Source organism: Oikopleura dioica, chromosome 2, assembly GCF_907165135.1.
Source record: "Oikopleura dioica chromosome 2, OKI2018_I68_1.0, whole genome shotgun sequence".
NCBI classification, from domain to species: Eukaryota; Metazoa; Chordata; class Appendicularia; order Copelata; family Oikopleuridae; genus Oikopleura; species Oikopleura dioica.
In genome coordinates this window covers 15,035,028-15,053,992 of record NC_137292.1, presented here as the reverse complement: position 1 = coordinate 15,053,992, position 18,965 = coordinate 15,035,028, and the positions used below count along the sequence as shown (strand labels likewise).

Below are 18,965 nucleotides of genomic sequence, written 5' to 3'. Positions count from 1 at the left end.
CCAGACAGGTTGCCGAGCCAAAACTGCACTTTTAACTTATTTTGTCATCAATTTTTCATCCTGAAACCGGCGGAATCCGATCAAATTTGACCTCGAAAACAAGCTCTGTTATCCGCCATCAGAGATCATCAGCAAATTTTTAGACAATTGAGCTATCCCGCTCCCGCTTGAGTCACATTTTGAATTTATGACCTCCGAAAAGCAAACATAAAAAAAGGAAAAGCGTCTTTTATTTACAAAGGGGTCGGTGAAGTTTCCAGTGCAGTTTTTGGCAATATCGGGAGCAGTAAATCGCAAAAGCAGTTCTGTGGGTGCATTTTCCACAGCGGTACTTTGACGGTTCAAAACAGACTGAGCAGAGGCGGGTGATGTCGCTTGTATCGCCGATTACTTGGCGGATGGCGGCGTTTAGCGTCGTGTATTCTCCTAGATTTCGGTTTATAAAGTTTATAATATAAACAGTAATGCAAGGGCGAGAAGCCGCTTGCGGCTTCGAGGAAGAAATAAGAAAGCTGTAAATCGCGGCTAAAATGTTAATTTATTGAAGCCGCACGCAGCTTTTCGGGAGTTAACAAAAACGAATCAAAAATGAATATTATAGCCGCACTCTGCGGGGCTTTTCACTATTTTCTCGAAGCCGCAAGCGGCTTCTCACAGTGAGAATCTCACTTTTCGATAGTTTTTCAAAGTTAAATTATCATCTTACCAGAAACAGCCATTTTCAAAGCAGCGATTTCGTTCCTATTCGACAGGGCAAGACAACATCTGGTAATGAGATCATCATAAGCTTTGGGATGATTGAGCATTAGCTTCTGAAATCGTCTGGCAGTCGTTCCGAGCGCAAGAAACTGACGCAACGTCTCGGAGATAATTTGAAATCTGAATAGAGAATTAATCAATAGACTGGCTCCTCAAGGTACACCGCGATGGGGCACGTAGCGACAAAATTACGCTGTTACCTAAGGCATATGGGCAGTTCGGCTTCGCGAGGAATTTGTTCTAAGAGAACGGGAATGAGTTTTCGGAGAACGTTGTCGCTCAATCCTTGAATTCGCTGCATGATCGAAACAGGGAGGCAATTTGGATGGCAAATAAGCCGGCGAAGACGTCTTTTCAGATCGCTAATAAAGTTCATTTAATTTTGATAGTAATAATAATTTTCTAATTACTTCGTCCAGTTTTCCTTGAGCACGAGTTTATCAATAAACTGCGAGTCCTTGATCCAGCAATTCAAAATCCTATGACTCTCCTTCATCCCTACGAATCCACAGAGCATCGCCGCCGTCTTCCCAATTCTATTTTTCTCATGCGGATCAGCGCCAGCTTCGAGCAGCGAGACCATGATTTCAGCATGTCCACCCAGAGCGGCCAACATCAACGGCGTGTACTGATCGTCGCCGTATTTTTCGTTTGCGTCGCAGCCGCGATCGAGGAAGAATCGGACCAGCCCGAGGTTTCCTTTGAAGCAAGCTTCCATCATTGGCGTGAGCTTTCCCTTCACCCGAGAGGTTAATAGCGCCGGGTCTAGCCGGACGAGTGTTTCGACATGCGAGTTTTTACTGCTCTTCAAAAGGATAACAGTATAGAGGGAAAAGGGAGAAAGAAAACATGATTGACATTTGCTGTTTCGATTTTACGTTCGTCTATCCTTTTTTACAGTATTGACTTGTTATCCTTTCCTTTATGAGTTCGAAGAATCGTTCGCTTGTGCACAATGGACCCGGTCCGGGGTCCGACATTGACCTTGGCCGCAGAGCTTCATCGTCTCTTATTTTTGGGCTGCTCACGATTGATGAATCGTCCATTCTTACTCTCGTCTTTTCGTTCGATTTTCAAGTCGATTTTCGAATTGTTGAAATTTTGGAGATTTCGGAGTGTCTTGAGCAAACTTTTGAAAGAGGCCCAGTCTGTCCATTGGCGCGAAAATCGCCTTCAAATCGATTCTTTCTTCTCAAATACAGTAGTTTCTTCTCCGACAATCGATGGGATTATTACAATGGCATCAAACTTCTTAGAAACTTTCAGTTAGAAATAGTCAAAGATTGGCGATTTCTCGAACAGTAACAAAAGGGAAATAAATATTCTCAACCGCTGATTGGTTCGTTCCTACTTTTCTCCAAAAGCCCGAAAGAGAAGAAAGAAAGGGAAAAGTGAAAATGTCGCTTTGCAGGGCGAATAATGCGTTTTTTCTGAAGGTTTAAACTTTCGACCAAAAACTGATAAGAATAATGCCAAATTTAGTTCAGTCGCGAAGCCAGTTCATATGCAGTCCTGGACGTTCTACGAAGCAACCAAGGAAAACCCTTCATAAAATACAAGCTAAACCGGAAAGAGGAAAATTTCATCCTCAATTTTCAGAAAGCCTTCAATAGGGAATCAAATGTAAAAGTTGATGTGGACAGATCTAAGAAGCAAATAAAATCGGCGATTGAAGGACTTGTTAGCAGCCCGTGCTTGTACTTGTCGGATAGGTAAAGACCTTATAGATATTTTTAACAGTTAAAATGATAAGGCCTGAGTCTGTGCTCGGGACCCTGTGTTAAAGCCTGAGTCAGGGTTCTAGAAAATCTTTAAAAACGCCGCTACCCTGACTCAGGTTTCTACACAGGCTGCCTAGCGCTGTCCCGATGACAGTAAACCAAATGCCAACCAAAATTCTTCAGAAAATGGCTGTTGAACAACGTCTTTCGACTAAAAGACCTCGGTCTCCAAGAACGCCAGCTTCAATCTCAAATTCTCGCCGGAGCACTTTCCTCCCCAGAGCTCGACGCTTTATTGAAAAACGACTATTTCTACAAATTCTGCAAACGCGACAGCAAAAAGCTCCCCGCCTTCATTCGCAATTTGAAACGAAGCTACATTGCCCGCTATTCTCAAGCAAAACAAGATCTGATTTATGAAAGCGAGGATTTCAAAGAAACTGTCTTCAATATGGCAAAAGAGGACCGGGAGGATGCGATGCACTCGATGGTCTACCAACTCGTCCGAGCTGAAAGTGAAGAGAACAAGTTCGAAATCGCCACGAGTTTCCTCGAAGCCGAGTTTTCCAAGAAGAAATTTGCTCATCCACAGGCTTGGCGAGAAGTACTGATGAGAAACCCAGATCATCCGATGCTCGATCGCGTCAAACAAGATGGAACACTTTCGGCGTTTGAAATTCAGCTGGCAAAATTGTTAAATCCAAGCGGGGAGTTCCAAGTCGCCGATTTTATTGAACTCATTGCTCGGCAAAACATCTCAAATGTCCTAGAAGGCATCAAATGTCTCCTAGAATCAAACTTGGACAACCTAACAAAAAAGCGAACAGTGGAAGAGGTGATACAAGCAGTTCCAGTTATCAAATCCGAAATTCAAAAAGACCCCTTTATTCTCCGGAAAATCGTCCCTTACCTCAACGTCGATATGTTCCTCTCAATGGAGAGTTCTTTCCGAAACACTTCCAAGGCAAAAAGCGACTCGCAGCTGATCAAGCAACTCCAATTTTCCGGAGGCCATCAAAATTTTTTCTTGACTCCAAAAGACGAAGTTCCAGATTACTTCCTTCACTGGCTTTCTTCGAATTCGGTCCAAGATCTTGTCAATTACTGCGAAATGTCATCAGAAAATCACCTCGCAAATATTCTCAAAAGCGTTCGAAATCCTCTCACAAACGAAACAGCATTGATGATGTCTGAAAACGTCCCGCTTCTAGTTCCGATCTTAGAGGAGAAAAATCTTCTTTTGGACTTTGCTGTTTATCTCGGAAACGTCGTCCCAGCGAAAGAGCTCAAGAAAATCTTCGAAAACCAGGAAATAAATCGAAATTATTTTGACCTCGTCGCTTCGGGAATGGATCATAAAACCGCGGAGCAGTTTTCGTTGAAGAGCAAAGAGGGTCTCTTGCTCTCTAGCGATCTATTCGCCTCCAGGTTTTTGAAGAATCTACCAGATTCGAAGCGACGCGAGTATGAGGATGAAATAATAAGAAGAGTGCAGAACGAGTTCAAAGAAGTCAACCGACTTGGAGCTTATCGCTTCAATATTTCTCCAGCAAACACTATCAACAAAATTCTCAATCAGAAAACCTCCCCAAAGTTCCATACAAAGCTCCTTTCCGAACTTGAAAGTATTCCAGCACCAGTGCTTAAGTACCTGAACGACGAAAACGCCCGCTTCAATGAAATAAAACAAGTTTTGGACATGGAAATAGCGCAAAAACTAACTCCTCTTCCATTTGGCGATGCACTCAAAAAGCTCAAAAACGAGCCAACGCTTGAAAATCTTCGAGACCTTTTCGTTCTCTACAATCAAGAGACCTTTCTGGAAGCAAGAAATAATTCTGCGGAAATTTTCGGTCTCGTGAAAAGCTGTGTCGATAATTTGGAAAGGAGTTGGAAAACAGACGCAATTATGGGAGCTGTTGCGGATACTCGCGCTTTGTTGCCATCCCAATTCGTTTTCAAATATCTAACCTTCGTGGCTGACCAGCATCCAGAAGAGTTCACTGGTCTTCTCCACGCCGTTGTCAAGCCAAAAGATTACGAGCACGTCAGTACTCTTCAGCGAGACGCCACCGATGTCATTTTCCATTACTTGAGAAATCTCGCTAAAACCGCTGATTGGAAGGAAATCAAAAACGCGATCACCAGCTTTAGTAACCGAATGAAATTGGACTTACGAAGCAACAAAGTGAAAATGGCAGAAGTAGCGACCGAATGGGCAAGCCAGGATCAGGATAATTTTTTAGAACGCGCGCTGAAGATTCAAAAAGAAGAAAACATCAAGATCATTGATGGAAAGATCTCAAATGTCTTCATTAACGATGATTTGTTCCGACTTCAAGTGACAAAGGAAGTGAGAGATCGAGGACTAGAGCAAAATGCGGCGAAGTTGTTGACGATTTTCAACTTGGTCAAGGACAGAAATCACATTGCTGCTAGAGAACTTATCAGTGCGAATCCGCTGGAGAAACTGGACGAAGTCTACCTTGAATCCCTTCTCGTCGAATATCAAAAAACTCATCCGGTTTATGAGCACGGTGTGGAATTCTACAACGAGCTTCTCAAAGCTCTCGAGCCTGGCATGTCTTCTGTTGATGCTCAGACGATGTTGACGACTGTTTTCTTCCAACTTATCAAACTCCAAATTCCTGCGAAGATGATGCTCGAATTTGTCGAGAATCTGGACGAGTTCAGTTTGCTGCCCGCCGAACAAGGAGCTCTCAGAAACTTTTTACTTGCAAAGCAGTACATTTCCTACAAAACAGATCCAGCCATGGCCAAGTTTACCGACGCTATCAACGATAAAAACGTTGAGAAAGCAATCGAACTTGGACGAAAAGAGGCGCAAGACTCTACTTCCTTTGTGAGAAGTAGATTCATCATTCAGGTTTGTTGATTCTTTCTGAGTAAAAGTTCTAGCGCTTTTTAGTCACTGTTACCGCTGATAAGCAAAAGTCGCAACGAAGGACACCTTGATTCACTGCTAGACATCCTGGATTTGATGCCATCGTTCCAACTTGGCTGGAATGAAAATCTTAGAATTCTAACACGCTTGCTGGACGAGAAGAAGATCGACAGAGCAGAGCTGATTCTAAGGACGGCAAAACTTCCTCCTGTCGAAGATGGAAGACACCAGCAATTCATCGAAAAGATCACTGCTCTTTTGCGACTGTTTTCCGACGATAAACCAGTCAAATCGCTCCCGAGTTTGCGAAATCTCCTGCAACTGGTGGCGACTGGACAACACGGAATACCACCAAGCTTCGTTCCTGAAATATCCGATCGGGTTCTGATCGGCTCCTGGGAGCAGCACAATCATTCAATTCAAAAACTACTGTACGTTCTCGAGAATGAAATTCACGGTCAAAATCTGAAGTCAAAAATTGACTTGTTCGCCGATTACTTGGTCAAGAACAAAATTTATAACGCGGCAGGAGCGCTGCAGACGATCGCAAAGAGCAAGTTCGAATTGGAAAGGCAAAGACCAGAGCTCGATGCTTCGCTCAAAGCGCTCAATATGGGATTTTGTCTTGGAATTATGTGAGTAATTGGAGAACTTGAATCTGTCCCTCAAAGCCCTTATTCTTGAGTGGCTCTTATTTTCTTGAAGATAATCCCACTTTACAGCCTTTGCTTTCTCAATTTTTGATAAAAACTTTACCTATTCTTTTAGAAACTACTCTGATCCAAGAGCAAATCTTTCTAACTACAACGACATTTTAACCTCCGTGAAGATTTCCGCCGCGACTTGTCGTCTTTTTATTCTCAACTATTTGCTCTCCTCGTTGACTGCGCATGTCTTGAACCCAAATCCCAGTGATCTCGGCCAACTCGAAGCGAATATTCAAAGTTTAGTCCATTGTCTTCCCCAGCCTGCCGACAGCCTCTTTGTGATTCCAATTTATGTTCAAAAGTTCAAGACTTTACTGAATTCGATCCCAGCCGAGAAACGAGCTGAAGTTGTCTCTTTGTTACGAAGTTCGGGTATTCCCACCGAGTCGTTAAACTAGACTGTCACTTTCACTTTTCCTGCCTTTAGCTGTCACATAAACACTTCTAAATACACTAATAATATATTTATAATCAATTTATCGCGTTTCCTTCTGAATACCAAGCTAGCTTGAGCCGGCGACCGACCCTTGAGGCGAAATGAACGGTGCGCCATTGGCTCATCTCGCCTGGCTAACTCGCTAACTCGGCTCACCCTTCTTGCCATAGCTTTTTTTCCGGCAGTCTCGCAATAATAAGACGCTTATCAGTCTTTTCAGAAGGTCGCGCTTTTCTTTTTTATTCGCTGAAGTTCAAGTCGGTCGTTTTTCGAATTTGATGAAACGAAGAGTTTGAAGAACCAAAGAAGAGGCAGCAGTTAGCGCTCGTTTTCGCTAGAAAGAAGAGAGAATATGAAGAAGCTCGTAAGCTTGGTCCTCTTCAGTCTAGGTAAAAAGAGAAATCTCTTCTTTCCTTTTATTTGATCTTCAGCGTCATGTAATGAAGACACCCATAAATACGAAAAAGATGAGCACGTCCAGTTATGGATGAATACAGTCGGACCGTATCACAATCGACAAGAGACGTATGAGTATTTTTCGCTACCTTTTTGCAAGGGAGATGAACACGAAAACGTCGGAAAAGTCAGACATCATCATAATATCGGTGATGCTCTTCAGGTTCGTGTTATTCTTCCTCTTTTACGCTTCTAACGAGTGTTTCAGGGAGTAGAGCTTGTCCATAGTGGACTGGACATGAAGTACAAGACCGATATCTCTTCCCGTAAATACTGCCAAGTGACGCTGGACAAATCCAAGCTCGACCAGCTGGTGTACGCCGTGGAGCACCACTACTGGTACCAAATGTACATCGACGATTTGCCCGTGTGGGGAGTTGTCGGTGAAATACCCAAAACAGACGATGACAAGAAGCCCGATCATTTTTACATCTGGACGCACAAGAAGTTCGAAATCGGATACAATGGAGACAGAATCGTCGATGTCTCGATGACATCCGAGAATAAGATCAAGCTCACAGAAGGGATGGAGATTCCTTTCACTTATGAAGTCATTTGGACAGGTAAAAAAGCCCTTCTTACATTTTCTTACATGCTTATTTTAGAATCGAACGTAGAATTCAGCAAAAGATACGACAAGTATCTCGATCCATCTTTCTTCCAGCACAGAATTCACTGGTTCTCGCTTTTCAATTCCTTTATGATGGTGCTCTTCCTTGTCGGCCTCGTATCGATGATTCTGATGCGAACTCTGCGAAAAGATTACGCTCGATATTCAAAAGAGGAAGAACTTGACGACCTCGAACGCGATCTTGGAGACGAGTACGGATGGAAGCAGATTCACGGCGACGTTTTCAGGTAGAAATAAAGATATCGAATGACAGTATAACGAGGGCAATTTAGACCTGCGAATCAGCGAATGCTTTTCTGCTCGCTCATCGGAACTGGAGCTCAAATTTGCGCAACTGTCACTGTTGTCGTTCTTCTTGTAATTATGGGTCATCTTTACACCGAGCACGGTGAAATGGTCTCCACTGGTCTCTTCACATACGCAGTTCTGGCGCCTGTAAATGGCTACGTCGGAGGCGGACTTTACGCTAGAATGGGCGGAGTGACGTGGATCAAGCAAATGTTCTGCAGTGCGTTCTTGCTCCCCGTTTTGGTCTCCGGAACCGCTTTGGCCGTCAATTTCATTGCCATCTCATACCACGCTTCTAGAGCTATTCCATGTAAGAAATTTCGATGAAAAGAATAGCCAGTAAATGAATGTTTAGTCACGACTATGCTCGCTCTCATCGCTCTCGCCGGCTTTGTCATTTTCCCCTTGACACTGGTTGGCACTGTCATCGGCAAGAATATCTCCGGTGCACCGAACTTCCCTTGTCGAGTAAATGCCGTCCCTCGCCCCATCCCCGAGAAGCGCTGGTTCATGGAGCCCTTCATGATTTCCATCCTGGGCGGCATCCTCCCATTCGGCTCAATCTTCATCGAAATGTATTTCATTCTCACCTCCTTTTGGGCGTACAAGATCTACTACGTCTATGGATTTATTCTCCTCGTCCTTGGAATTTTGAGCACAGTGACGATCTGCGTTACGATCGTTTGCACCTACTTCTTGCTCAATTCCGAGGACTACAGATGGCATTGGACCTCATTCTTGTCTGCTGCGAGTACAGCCGGCTACGTGTACATTTACTCAATTTATTATTTCTTCTTCAAGACGAGGATGTATGGGCTCTTCCAGGTAACCGCCGATTCCATCGCCAAAAGCTTATTTATTTTAGACCGCTTTCTACTTCGGCTACATGGCGATGTTCTGCCTTGGTTTGGGTCTCATGTGCGGTGGACTGGGATACTTGGGGACATCGCTCTTTGTTCATAAAATCTACACTTACGTGAAGATCGACTAGAATCCATTTTAACACTGCTTTGATCCTATGGACCTATCCTGGATGCTCTGTCTCAATTAGGCAAATGAAGTTCTTAAGATATCATCCTAAACCAAGAGACAATTCTGTGCAATATTCTACAATAGATATTTTAAATATAAAAACATCTCCATCGTTATTCTATTCTTTCCAAACTCTAGTTTAACTAAGACTTACCTAAAACGGCTTTTCAGTACCCCCTCTTTATATATTATTATTCTTGCTCATATTGTTCAAAAATTAAGTTCTTAGAAAAATGCATTTTTTCAAAACTCGCAAAAACAAAAAGAAAGAGTTGAAGTTGGTTCATCAGATGATCATTTTAGATAGCAAAAGAAAAGAGTAAAAAATGAGCGACTCAGATGAAATTGAGTTGGGGCCTGGAGCAGCGTACATGGTTATTTTGCAGAATGAGATTTTAATAGGCTGGTTTTCGATTATTTTTATTATGAAAAATTGATGATAAGGAGATTTTTCAATTATTGAAAACCGAATAGAAAAACTCAAACTTCTCAATTACGAGAAAGAATTTGTCAAAAAGCAGCGCGGAATCCGAACAATTTCGCGAATCACTTTCTCAGTCCCCAACAATGAAAATCAAGGAGAACAGTTCACGCAATTTATAAAACTCACTCAATATCTTTTACAATCTAATGGAGTTGCGATTGAAGGTACTGCGCTACTGTCTATTTTTTATTACAAGGTCCTTATTTTAGTCGATGAATTTGACGATCCAGGAGCAATAACTTCGCAAATTATGGAAAGTTGTCGACGATTGGGAGTCGATGTCGACTTTCCGCCACAAAAGGTGCTCGAAATATTCAATTTACACATTTAGCGAACGATTTTTGATAGATAAGAAAAGGACACGGAAATGAAGTCGTGAAGATTCTAACCTCTTTAGCAGATCTTGCTTTGGAGCGTCGAGGACATCGATTTTTCGCACCAAAGGTAGCTTTTTTCTTACCCCGAGGGTAAGTAAAGACTTATGTAGTTCCCAACAGAGTCAGATGAGACGGAAGAAGCCGGAACTGTCGACGACTCCGATGTAGAGCTGGAAATGGACGAAGAAATAGACGACATCGGCGAGTCCGACGATGATGGCGCTATAAGTAAAGCGATCAATCGAAATTTCAAGCATTATATAAAATCGACTTTAGTTCAGATCGGTAGCACGCCAATCGGAGCATCCGATGCGCCGACCCCTCCGATTTCAAAACTGCCCGCTGTGGACAGAGACACCTGGCGCGACGAAGTAGAGCGACTCACGCCCCAGCTAAAACTGGTGCTCCGAAGCGACCAGACGAATTGGAGACAGAGAATTGATCAACTCAAAACGAGCGCGGAAAAAATTGGTAAATAATCATTTTCACTATTGATCTTCAAAACCATCGATGATAGAATCGGGATCTGTCGATACGGTGCGGAAATTGAACGCGATGGGCGACGAGATCGGCGCTGACCTGGACAAAATGAAATCGAGAGAGCGCCACATCAATCAGCAACTGGACCACTTGGTTCAGCAACTTCGAGTTTCCCACGATCGACTAGCGCAGGTCCAGGTAGATAAGACACACCTATCAGCTTCCCAGAGAGAATCCGCTTTCAGGAAAACTACAATTCTCAAACAGCGGGCGTCGCAGAGAAATCTAACAAACTGGCCGATGTCAACAATCAACTGGAAAAAATTAAAGCCGAAATGGAAGAACGAGCTGCTACAATCTCCGGTAAAAGCCCTAAAAACAGAGCTCGTAAAACTTGTGCTTGTAGATAACAAGCCTTTGGCTACGGCGAAAAAAGCGAGAGCCGAGCTGGAAAAAGAGATTTGCGAACTTGATGTCCGAATCGCCACGATTGAGAACGACTTGCACACTTTTACCGTCGTCCAAGCTGCATGAATTGACAAATCTGGATTTAAATTTTGAATCTTCTGTTTTTATATTTTTAGACTTTTATTTTCACAATTGCTATTGAACCATATTTTTCTACAAGCCGTATTTTCGAATTTCGTTTGAAAATTGATTCGTTCAGACAATTTAAATCAATTAAAATGGACCCGTCAATGCACCACGGAGGATTTCAGCACGACTCAGTTCCGGGTTTCAACGGTCAGATGCCAGGCGGGCCGATGGGAGGACCCTTGCCCGTGGGAGGACCGATGGCCGCACCGATGGGACACATGGGCAACCCACACGGAGGGCCCTTGCCAGCTGGTGGCCCGCTGCCAGTAGGAGGGCCATTGCCAATGGGTGGACCTCTGCCCATGGGTGGGCCACCAAGAAATATGGGTCATCGAGGCCCAGGTCACTTTCCTCCTCTCAACGGAGGCAACAATGATGGGAGAAAACGAGGACACGCACCAGGTAATCCTGAAGACCCCAAACTCCTGTTCATTTCAATCTTCAGACGGACAAGGCGACTTCAAGCGCGCCCGACAAAGCGGCGGCTACGGCCAGAAAAACCAACCAGGAGTAGGCCATCGCTTCCTTATTCCTTCGAAAATGGCTGGAGCAGTCATTGGCAAAGGTGGAACCACCATCAAAGCGCTTCGATCAGACGTAAGGACCAATTATCAAAAATATATATATAACTAAATTCAATTGACAAATTGACGACTATTTTAACACGGAAAAACGGAAATGACGCTGGAATCACCCAAATGCACTAGTAGCTTAGCAAGTTGCGACAAAGAACAGTCCAATAATTTGACCTTGATAGAAGTCTTACGGTCCGGTTTAGGGTTTATTCGAGCTAGAAAAATGACTGATTAAATTTTTTTGATAAATAAATCAAAATTTCTTTTTAATAGTTATATAATGTAATTTTTATTTCCCAATTTCGATACTAAAACTTTCAAAAAATATCTTTGAATTGGTGGACAAATTTTGGGCACCCATATAAGAACTGTTCAATTATTGAATAAAAACACTGGGTCCGGTCCAAAAAAGAACTTGCTAAGTGAAAGTGCTTGGTCCAAAACCTCCCGACACAAATGGTCCTTCGTTGGTCTTTTATGCTTTCAAATAAATTGATAAAAAAGAACAAAAAAAAACGCGGAAAATCAAAAAATTCTAGTTCTCTTGCCAACTGAATGTCCCCGATGCCCAAGGTCCAGAAAGGTAAAAAGAACAGTCTTCCCGAAATCTGCAAAATCCATTTGCAAGCCCATATTCACAAACAAGCGGTTGGTAATTTAATTTAAAATGAACGAAAACACCCAGCTCATATCTTTCAACAACTCTGCCGGAATTTCTCAATTGAAACCCAAAAACACACACAAGGAGTCTTTGAATAGGGGGCACCCTAAACATCAGGCCCTGAAGCGACTCAGCTCGATTTTACCCAAGCAATCGGGATTCTTCGCGAGTCAAATTATTAAAATTGTCATGTTTTCAATTTGAAACGAGTCTAACAAAAGAGAAATTTCGAAAGAAAAACATTTGTAGTTTGTTTTTTGCATGATTTGACTCCTAGAAAATTCTCCCCTATTTTCATTGTGTCTTGAACCCCTGGTAGAACGACCCATCTAGTAACTAAACTCACTAAGAACCCAAAAGACAGTAGCTTTTTTCTTCCCCTGTTTGATCAACCCCAGCTATCAAATTTTGTTTTTTTTCGGTCTTGGAAAAGGCTACTGTCTTACGTATCCGTCGCTTCTAGATTCCCGTAGGCCAACTCAATCACACCCATTTCTTATAAATTTCACACGATTCGTACTGTCCCCAACTTCACTTTTTCTGTATTTTTGTCTTATTCGAGTTATTAGAGTCTTGCGATTCGTTTGCGAGGAGAGCAATGTTACTCCTCTTATCGAGAAGATTGGTACACTTTTGCGCGATGACATGGTTGAGCGGAACCGGGCACAGCCGAATTCGGACATTGACATGCGAATGCTTGTTCATCAGTCCAAGGCCGGAGCCGTCATTGGCTTCAAAGGCGAGACCATCAAAGGCCTCAGAGAAAAGACCGGCTGCAAGATCAACGTCTACCAAGACCCAGCTCCTCACTCGTCTGACAGACTCATCAAAGTCGCGGGACAACCGGACAAAATCGCCACTTGCTTTGGCGAGATTCTACAGATTTTGAACGATATTCCACCAAAAGGTAAAAATGAAAAGATTAAAATAGAAAATTTAATATTCGTTAGGCTTTGTTGAAGAATTCGATCCTGAAAACGCCGACAGTACATTTGACTACGGCGGCTACGCATTTGAAGAAGCGAACAAGCCAGCCTTTGACCGAGGTGGTGGCCGAGGAGGCGGTCGCGGTGGAGGCGGCCGAGGTGGTAGAGGTGGAGGACGAGGCGGTGGCGGCGGAGCCTGGGGACCACCTCCTCAGCAGCAAGACGATTTCAGATGGGTAAAAAGAATGATCATTGAAATTATTTCATGTTTGTTTTAGGGCAACGCCAATCCCGGTTATGGGGCTCCTCAAGGTGGCCAAGGACAAAGAGGAGGAGGCGGCGGTGGCCGCGGAGGACCTCGTGGCGGCCGTGGTGGTCCGAGAGGTGGTGGAAACTTCGGTGGCCGCGGAGGCGGCGGCGGTCGAGGAGGACCACGAGGAGGCGGAGGCCGCGGTGGCGGAGCACCTCGAGGTGGCGGAGGACCCCGCGGTGGAGGCGGATATGGTGGCGGCCGTGGCGGAGGACCAGGAGGAAGGGGCTCCTTCTAAAGCAGTTACTGCTCATTTGTGAGTTTAGTCATCTTCCACAAACTTCTCCTGTCACATGCCTTCCCGGCAAAAGTCTTTTAGAACCGTTCTGAAACTGAATTCGTGCTCTCACCTTACCCTCCATTTATGTATTTTTCCCGACAAATCAACCCTGCTTCTCCCAATGCCAGTAAAAATTATTATTATTGTCCATGGTTTTTTACTAGATCTCTGTTTTTAGACAATGAATATGGGATCCTTGGGTGTTGGAATTCGAGAGCCTCAGAACAACAATGTGTTCAATCCTTTTGATCCATCAGTAAGTTTTTCTCAAACAACTAAAACTGATATGATAATTGAAGAACTTTGAATCGCTGACAAAGCCACAAAACGACTTCAACCGTGCGCCCGGTGCGCCCGTCCGTTCTCAGCATGCTCCAAAAAGTGGCCCAGGAGCTGTCAACTATCTTCAAAACCCCTCAGGAAACTTCACAAAACAATCGCTCCATTACCACGGCCTGAATCAGCAACAGACCTACCTCCTTCACAACCAACAAAGCATCTATTCGTCCAGCATGCCGAATAGCTACAGTCAATCTACTCAATATTCCTCTGGAAGTCAGCAGTCAAGTCAGACCAGCTCGCCGGCAGACTTCCGCCGACAGCGAGAGCAAGCAATTCTTCAAAGTCAATACGAGCGCGCTCAAGCTACTGTTAGAGCTCAACAGGTTAATGCTTTCAAATAAGCTTCTCTAAATGAAAAATTAAGGAAAACATGCATCAACTTCAACTTCTACAGGCTCTCTACTTCCAAACCCAAATGCAAACTCAAGCTCACGGGATGAGTGCCCCAAGAGATCGAGCCGAGTTTCAGAAAAACATGCAGCAGTACGCGAGCACAGGAGCTGTCCCAACTTTGTCCAACTTTGATCAAATGAAACGCCAAAATCATTCATTACCGCTTTCGGTAAGAGCTCAACCTTTCTCAATTCCTCCCGTCTTACTCTCCTATTCAGCGAATGGATTTCCCCCGTCGAACTTCTATCCAGCAAGAACGGATCAACAAATATCTCAGCGAGTGTTTGGGAGTCTTCAACGCTCTGAAACGCGATCTTGAATTCCACATTTACAAGGAAAAATTAACCGTAAGCATACAACTTTGTAGTTTTCCTTGATTTCATCTTTCAGACTGACGAGATATGCACAGAACTTCAAGGATATGTTCTGCCGCACCTCCAGAGCAACTTTTCGAAGCTGCCAAGCTCTGCCTACAAAAATGCAGTGTTTCAGCTCTTTACTGCGCTTCAAAACTGCCGAGAAGCCAGTGAGCAGGATGCTTATTATCGCAATGGTAAGATACTTTTTTAGATCATTATTTCTAAAAGCCTTCGATAGATATTACGATGAAATATTTGTGCGATGCACTTGATATGCTTGCAAAACAACTCCTAGCCGTACGGAAACAACTGAATTTATGTAACAAAGCTTTTTCCTAGAAAAAGTGCCGCTTCTCCAGTTCAATCGTCCTTTATATTTATCTTCTCTTTCTCTCTTCACCAGAGCGCTTTTCATTTATTATTTTTACTCCACAGTTATCTACTGGTAAGCTTCTTGTCCATATTATTACATATTATCGTGCATATTTGCTTCAGTGCTCACTCATGACTGTACATACACTTCAACAGACGCTCCCTGTAGCTTCTGAATTCGCTTATTCGTAAAAAAAACCAGAGCAGGATCGTTCTCCCTGCGTGCCATTTTACTATTCTCCTGAATGTTCAATTATAGTCGTATTTACTGTTGACAGTAGTGCACGCCTATCAATCCTGGCGATAGTAAACTCTTTGCCAGAGTAGTACCACAGCTGCCTTACAATCTACTCCAAACCACTCGTTTGTTCATAGCCCGAGACGAAAAACAATCCTCTTTTTGCATTATCGCAGTAATAGTTGTAAAGGTGCGCTGATATTTATCGATTTCTGCTAGAACTGTTCAAAAACAGCATTTATTTCTGATATTTTGTGCTTTGTTTTATATGTTTATCTTGATGCCCATTTAATTTTTTTTGCTCGAGGGTTCTTCTCACTTACTATAACTGTATAAACTACTGTTGTTCAACCCTCTCTTCGAACGCCAAAAGACTTCATATTCAATGGGCCTATTTCCTTCACACATTTATTTAATTTCCACTAGTTCTAACCTTTCTAAAGGCTCCAAAGTTCAGCAAAATACATGCATTTTGCTCACACTTATGACTTTACTAGCATAAATTTTACGCTCCTGTCAGTTAAGATAATGGACGATCTCCCGACCTGGGAGCAGCTTGAGCTTCCAGAGTTGGAAGCGATTCAGGCAATGTATGGTGGTCTTCGCTTACTCGAAGATGAATATCTTGACGACTGCCTTCTCGACTTGTTTGAGATGGTCATGTGGCGAGTGTGCTCCCGTTCAGATACTAAGGAAGCATCCATCCGCCTTGCGGCCCACATTATTTGTAGGAATATACATTTTAATCGTTAATTTTAACTGCCATATAGTCAACCGATTCCAAATGGACAACGCTCGAATCAGCCAGATCGCGGAAGCCGGCAAAATCCACTTGGAAGCATCAATGTGGTTGGTTTTCTCTTTCGACGAGATTTATAAAATCTGCTCTTCTTTGGTGAAGCCCGCTAGCTATCACGAAAAGATTGAGAAGAATACCGAAGCCGACGAACTGTTGCGGTACTGCTTCGAAAACAATCAGAAGAGTCTTCGCCGAGGAATGACGACCAAACGCATTCGATATTACAAGATTCAGCGAGTAAACGATGACGGCGATAAAATCACGTAAGCCACTGCCACACTTCACCTGTATAACATTTTTAGGCGACTGAACCCAGAAACCTGGTTCAAGTATCGAAATGTTCCTTGGCAAGAGCCTATCGAAGACTTCGAGCAAATCCTCCCAGAAAAAGGGCGCAAGTTTCTCTACGCTCTTCGCAGTGCTGATCTGATGAAAACTGTCGGCAAATACTGGTGGGACTCCCGATTTGAACGGGGCAAATACAAGCAACCACTTGGTGAGCGGGTAAGTCTTACAGTGGCATGTGGGTTTCAATTTATATTTCATTAGATAATGCGGGAACATGGTTGCTTTGCTCGATATCTTATCCGGACCTTCGAGAATAACGACCCGGAGTTAGAAACACAGGTTGCGCGGCGATTCTATTCTGATCAGCTGCTAAAGCTGATCATGGACCGACTCCACCTGCGAATGGTTGAACATAAAGTGAGCTCCACGTCCATCACTTGGCTGGTGAGTTTTTCGTTTCAATTATATAACTCCTCTAACTAAAACTCAGTGCAATGAGTACCCCGGCTTCATTGACTTCGATTTCGTCCGCGCTATGTACTATAGCAACGATTGTAAGGACTGGTTCGAACTTAACGAAGAGGATCAATGCATCCAAGTCAAAAAAAGGAATCATAACCGTTGGAATGAATCCTCTGACGAAGGGGACTCCGACGGAGAAAGTATCTCCCGGTTCAGTACTTTACCCGTCCATCAACAAGACTTGGAATCACGAACTTATGAAAATGATTGGTCTGCTCACGAACAGAACTTTAGCGGGATTTTGAACTCTGACACTCTTAATGCTGCTGTTGAAGATGCCAAGAGAGACGAACTTATCAAAAAATGGGTCGACTTCGGAAGCTGGGGTTCTGGTTCAAACGTTCGGAGAACAAGGTACAGAGATCAAGAGTTCCCTTCGGAAATCATCAACGAAGAAGATGAAGACCCTCCCGTTGCGATAGAGAAGGAGAATAAACGCATGCCAATCCAGGAAAATCCAATGCGATCGATGGGATTGCCTCGATCCGAAAACTCTTCGGTCCTAACAGAAGTCGTTAGGGACATGTCCAATGTCCGCCTTCAGTCTAGTGTCTCAGCTGCATCTCGCCGTAGCTCTCGGGGACGAATGCGCAATCGAGGATCACGAATTCACGCAAGTTCTCGAGTACAAGTATCTCACGGCCTTATTTCTCGAGACACAAAGTTGAAAAGTAACGATGAACGAAGCGAGTTCGGCGAAAGTTCAATCCGTCAGACAGCGACTGGTCAACTTCCAGAAGTCGTCCGAAATCAGCCTGCTCCTAAAAGAGGATCTCTGATCAACTACTACAACGCACCTCGGCCAGCTCCGACTCCTCAGCCACAAATGCCTGAATCTGAAGTCGATGAGCGCTCCGAATTCGGGAACAGCAACGTTACGCTGCCAGAACCTAACATGCAGCAAAACCGATCGATTGAAGCAGGTCAAAACTACAGCGAAGGTACCAATATTCTTCTGATAACTTTCAATCTTTTATTCTAGGACGCCATCCATCTACCTATCGTCGATCAATTCCACAAGCCCAACCACCAGTTTCCCAGCACCAGAACTTCAATCAAAACTACCGCTCCAATTTCGGCGGCGCTCCATCTAGTGCTCAAAATCAACAACTGCCGACTAATCCTCAGAACCGATTTAATCCTCAAGAGGCTCGCCAGACTGGCGATTCCTCCTTTTTCAATCTCGGCAACCGGCCAGCTCGAGGTCGCCGTGGACGAGGGTCAGCCATTGGCCCAAATAATGCTACCACTCGCGGACGCGGCTCAAGCCTTGCCACCAGCTCTGGCGGTCGTGGCCGTGGATACGCTCGTACTCAAAAGTATCTCCTTTCATATTTTTTTAAATTACAGTCGATCCTAGCTCGATCACTGCGGCTTCGCTCGCCTTCAACTCTTCACTCAATCGCCGCTAACCATCTGCCTTCAATTCTCATAGTTCCCTCGAACTCATTTTTATGAGCTTCTTATTATTGAAAAACATTTTTGCCATTGAAAAAATACATCAACATAATATTATACTAAGTTTCCTAGTTTCTTGTCTATTTATTTATTCTGAAAGTCATAAACATGGGATTCACAACGTCCTCTTCCGAAGCCTCTTGGTCCGAAAAGGCCAGCGTAGCAAGGGACATCACAGTAAGGTTTTCCGTCGTGTTCGGCATGCTTTCCGGCGACTGTATAATCATTATGTTTATAATTAATTCGAAAAGTACTGACCTAGAAGCTTGTTGCAATTGACGCATTTGAGGCAAAGCTTGTGCCAATCCTGACCGATGCTCCTAACTCTCTCCGCAAAATACACTGTCTTTTGGCAAGTCGGGCACTTTTGCATCTTTTGCTGAGTCTGCTTTCTCTGAAACCGAGCACTCAACTCCACGTGAAGCTCCTAATTTATTTCGCGTCTTCAATGGGGTCGATCTATTCTGTCGGGGTTCACGTGAGGGGTCTTTGTGAAAAGCCTAAACAAGGAAACGGTTTCCCTAATTCGAAAATGTGACTATTGATCAACGAGGGTTGTCACTTGCAGA

The 18,965-nt window shown here is 43.8% G+C and overlaps 7 protein-coding genes across 8 annotated transcripts; 6 read left to right on the top strand and 1 right to left on the bottom strand.

Annotated features, from left to right (window-relative positions):
* Nucleotides 1-54: 54 nt before the first annotated feature.
* Nucleotides 55-2,063, bottom strand: LOC145696652 (dauer abnormal formation protein 25-like). Of its 2 annotated transcripts, XM_081773723.1 has the most exons (6): nucleotides 1,696-2,063; nucleotides 1,170-1,580; nucleotides 960-1,121; nucleotides 707-879; nucleotides 238-426; nucleotides 55-192 (listed from the first exon to the last, which is right to left on the bottom strand). In XM_081773723.1, exons 1-6 carry the CDS (start codon nucleotides 1,803-1,805, stop codon nucleotides 173-175), a joined length of 1,065 nt encoding a protein of 354 aa, XP_081629849.1. In that variant the 5' UTR covers nucleotides 1,806-2,063; the 3' UTR covers nucleotides 55-172. The 2 variants fall into 2 exon arrangements, with proteins under 2 accessions (XP_081629849.1, XP_081629850.1); XM_081773724.1 differs by lacking the exon at nucleotides 55-192 and having other exon boundaries at nucleotides 214-426; nucleotides 1,696-2,062.
* Nucleotides 1,897-6,536, top strand: LOC145696651 (uncharacterized). Its single transcript, XM_081773722.1, has 5 exons — nucleotides 1,897-2,195; nucleotides 2,242-2,471; nucleotides 2,664-5,367; nucleotides 5,410-6,020; nucleotides 6,154-6,536. Exons 1-5 carry the CDS (start codon nucleotides 2,157-2,159, stop codon nucleotides 6,488-6,490), a joined length of 3,921 nt encoding a protein of 1,306 aa, XP_081629848.1. The 5' UTR covers nucleotides 1,897-2,156; the 3' UTR covers nucleotides 6,491-6,536.
* Nucleotides 6,537-6,695: 159 nt separating this feature from the next.
* Nucleotides 6,696-9,212, top strand: LOC145696870 (transmembrane 9 superfamily member 3-like). The gene is made up of 7 exons (XM_081773973.1): nucleotides 6,696-6,917; nucleotides 6,960-7,147; nucleotides 7,193-7,547; nucleotides 7,590-7,842; nucleotides 7,888-8,213; nucleotides 8,259-8,728; nucleotides 8,769-9,212. Exons 1-7 carry the CDS (start codon nucleotides 6,881-6,883, stop codon nucleotides 8,892-8,894), a joined length of 1,755 nt encoding a protein of 584 aa, XP_081630099.1. The 5' UTR covers nucleotides 6,696-6,880; the 3' UTR covers nucleotides 8,895-9,212.
* A 24-nt stretch (nucleotides 9,213-9,236) lies between these two features.
* LOC145696543 (intraflagellar transport protein 57 homolog) lies at nucleotides 9,237-10,917 on the top strand. The gene is made up of 9 exons (XM_081773598.1): nucleotides 9,237-9,337; nucleotides 9,410-9,583; nucleotides 9,629-9,720; nucleotides 9,768-9,863; nucleotides 9,907-10,024; nucleotides 10,073-10,267; nucleotides 10,314-10,474; nucleotides 10,522-10,639; nucleotides 10,683-10,917. The coding sequence occupies exons 1-9, from the start codon at nucleotides 9,262-9,264 to the stop codon at nucleotides 10,808-10,810; spliced, it is 1,158 nt and encodes a 385-aa protein (XP_081629724.1). The 5' UTR covers nucleotides 9,237-9,261; the 3' UTR covers nucleotides 10,811-10,917.
* A 29-nt stretch (nucleotides 10,918-10,946) lies between these two features.
* LOC145696378 (uncharacterized) lies at nucleotides 10,947-13,778 on the top strand. Its single transcript, XM_081773401.1, has 6 exons — nucleotides 10,947-11,275; nucleotides 11,319-11,470; nucleotides 11,988-12,031; nucleotides 12,679-13,016; nucleotides 13,060-13,271; nucleotides 13,314-13,778. Exons 1-6 carry the CDS (start codon nucleotides 10,963-10,965, stop codon nucleotides 13,581-13,583), a joined length of 1,329 nt encoding a protein of 442 aa, XP_081629527.1. The 5' UTR covers nucleotides 10,947-10,962; the 3' UTR covers nucleotides 13,584-13,778.
* A 17-nt stretch (nucleotides 13,779-13,795) lies between these two features.
* LOC145696377 (uncharacterized) lies at nucleotides 13,796-15,810 on the top strand. The gene is made up of 6 exons (XM_081773400.1): nucleotides 13,796-13,881; nucleotides 13,925-14,290; nucleotides 14,332-14,529; nucleotides 14,579-14,707; nucleotides 14,751-14,913; nucleotides 14,958-15,810. Exons 1-6 carry the CDS (start codon nucleotides 13,807-13,809, stop codon nucleotides 15,056-15,058), a joined length of 1,032 nt encoding a protein of 343 aa, XP_081629526.1. The 5' UTR covers nucleotides 13,796-13,806; the 3' UTR covers nucleotides 15,059-15,810.
* LOC145696376 (uncharacterized) lies at nucleotides 15,795-18,453 on the top strand. Its single transcript, XM_081773399.1, has 7 exons — nucleotides 15,795-16,056; nucleotides 16,100-16,391; nucleotides 16,431-16,632; nucleotides 16,678-16,860; nucleotides 16,907-17,879; nucleotides 17,921-18,257; nucleotides 18,299-18,453. Exons 1-7 carry the CDS (start codon nucleotides 15,795-15,797, stop codon nucleotides 18,348-18,350), a joined length of 2,301 nt encoding a protein of 766 aa, XP_081629525.1. The 3' UTR covers nucleotides 18,351-18,453.
* Nucleotides 18,454-18,965: the final 512 nt, after the last annotated feature.

Coding starts and splice junctions, on each gene's coding strand:
- LOC145696651 (XM_081773722.1), top strand. CDS start 2,157: ATGTCGCTTTGCAGGGCGAATAATGCGTTTTTTCTGAAG. Junction 2,472..2,663: donor TGCTTGTACTTGTCGGATAG/GTAAAGACCTTA, acceptor AAAATTCTTCAG/AAAATGGCTGTTGAACAACG. Junction 6,021..6,153: donor GGATTTTGTCTTGGAATTAT/GTGAGTAATTGG, acceptor CTATTCTTTTAG/AAACTACTCTGATCCAAGAG.
- LOC145696377 (XM_081773400.1), top strand. CDS start 13,807: ATGAATATGGGATCCTTGGGTGTTGGAATTCGAGAGCCTCAGAACAAC. Junction 14,530..14,578: donor ATCATTCATTACCGCTTTCG/GTAAGAGCTCAA, acceptor TCTCCTATTCAG/CGAATGGATTTCCCCCGTCG. Junction 14,914..14,957: donor GGATGCTTATTATCGCAATG/GTAAGATACTTT, acceptor AGCCTTCGATAG/ATATTACGATGAAATATTTG.
- LOC145696543 (XM_081773598.1), top strand. CDS start 9,262: ATGAGCGACTCAGATGAAATTGAGTTGGGGCCTGGAGCAGCGTACATG. Junction 9,864..9,906: donor ATCGATTTTTCGCACCAAAG/GTAGCTTTTTTC, acceptor AGACTTATGTAG/TTCCCAACAGAGTCAGATGA. Junction 10,268..10,313: donor AACGAGCGCGGAAAAAATTG/GTAAATAATCAT, acceptor CATCGATGATAG/AATCGGGATCTGTCGATACG.
- LOC145696870 (XM_081773973.1), top strand. CDS start 6,881: ATGAAGAAGCTCGTAAGCTTGGTCCTCTTCAGTCTAG. Junction 7,548..7,589: donor TTATGAAGTCATTTGGACAG/GTAAAAAAGCCC, acceptor TGCTTATTTTAG/AATCGAACGTAGAATTCAGC. Junction 8,729..8,768: donor GGATGTATGGGCTCTTCCAG/GTAACCGCCGAT, acceptor TATTTATTTTAG/ACCGCTTTCTACTTCGGCTA.
- LOC145696652 (XM_081773723.1), bottom strand. CDS start 1,805: ATGGACGATTCATCAATCGTGAGCAGCCCAAAAATAAGAGACGATGAA. Junction 1,581..1,695: donor TTGTGCACAAGCGAACGATT/CTTCGAACTCAT, acceptor TTCCCTCTATAC/TGTTATCCTTTTGAAGAGCA. Junction 427..706: donor TTTGAAAATGGCTGTTTCTG/GTAAGATGATAA, acceptor ACCGAAATCTAG/GAGAATACACGACGCTAAAC.
- LOC145696376 (XM_081773399.1), top strand. CDS start 15,795: ATGCATTTTGCTCACACTTATGACTTTACTAGCATAAATTTTACGCTC. Junction 16,057..16,099: donor CCTTGCGGCCCACATTATTT/GTAGGAATATAC, acceptor ACTGCCATATAG/TCAACCGATTCCAAATGGAC. Junction 16,392..16,430: donor GATGACGGCGATAAAATCAC/GTAAGCCACTGC, acceptor TAACATTTTTAG/GCGACTGAACCCAGAAACCT.
- LOC145696378 (XM_081773401.1), top strand. CDS start 10,963: ATGGACCCGTCAATGCACCACGGAGGATTTCAGCACGACTCAGTTCCG. Junction 11,276..11,318: donor AAAACGAGGACACGCACCAG/GTAATCCTGAAG, acceptor TTCAATCTTCAG/ACGGACAAGGCGACTTCAAG. Junction 13,017..13,059: donor GAACGATATTCCACCAAAAG/GTAAAAATGAAA, acceptor AATATTCGTTAG/GCTTTGTTGAAGAATTCGAT.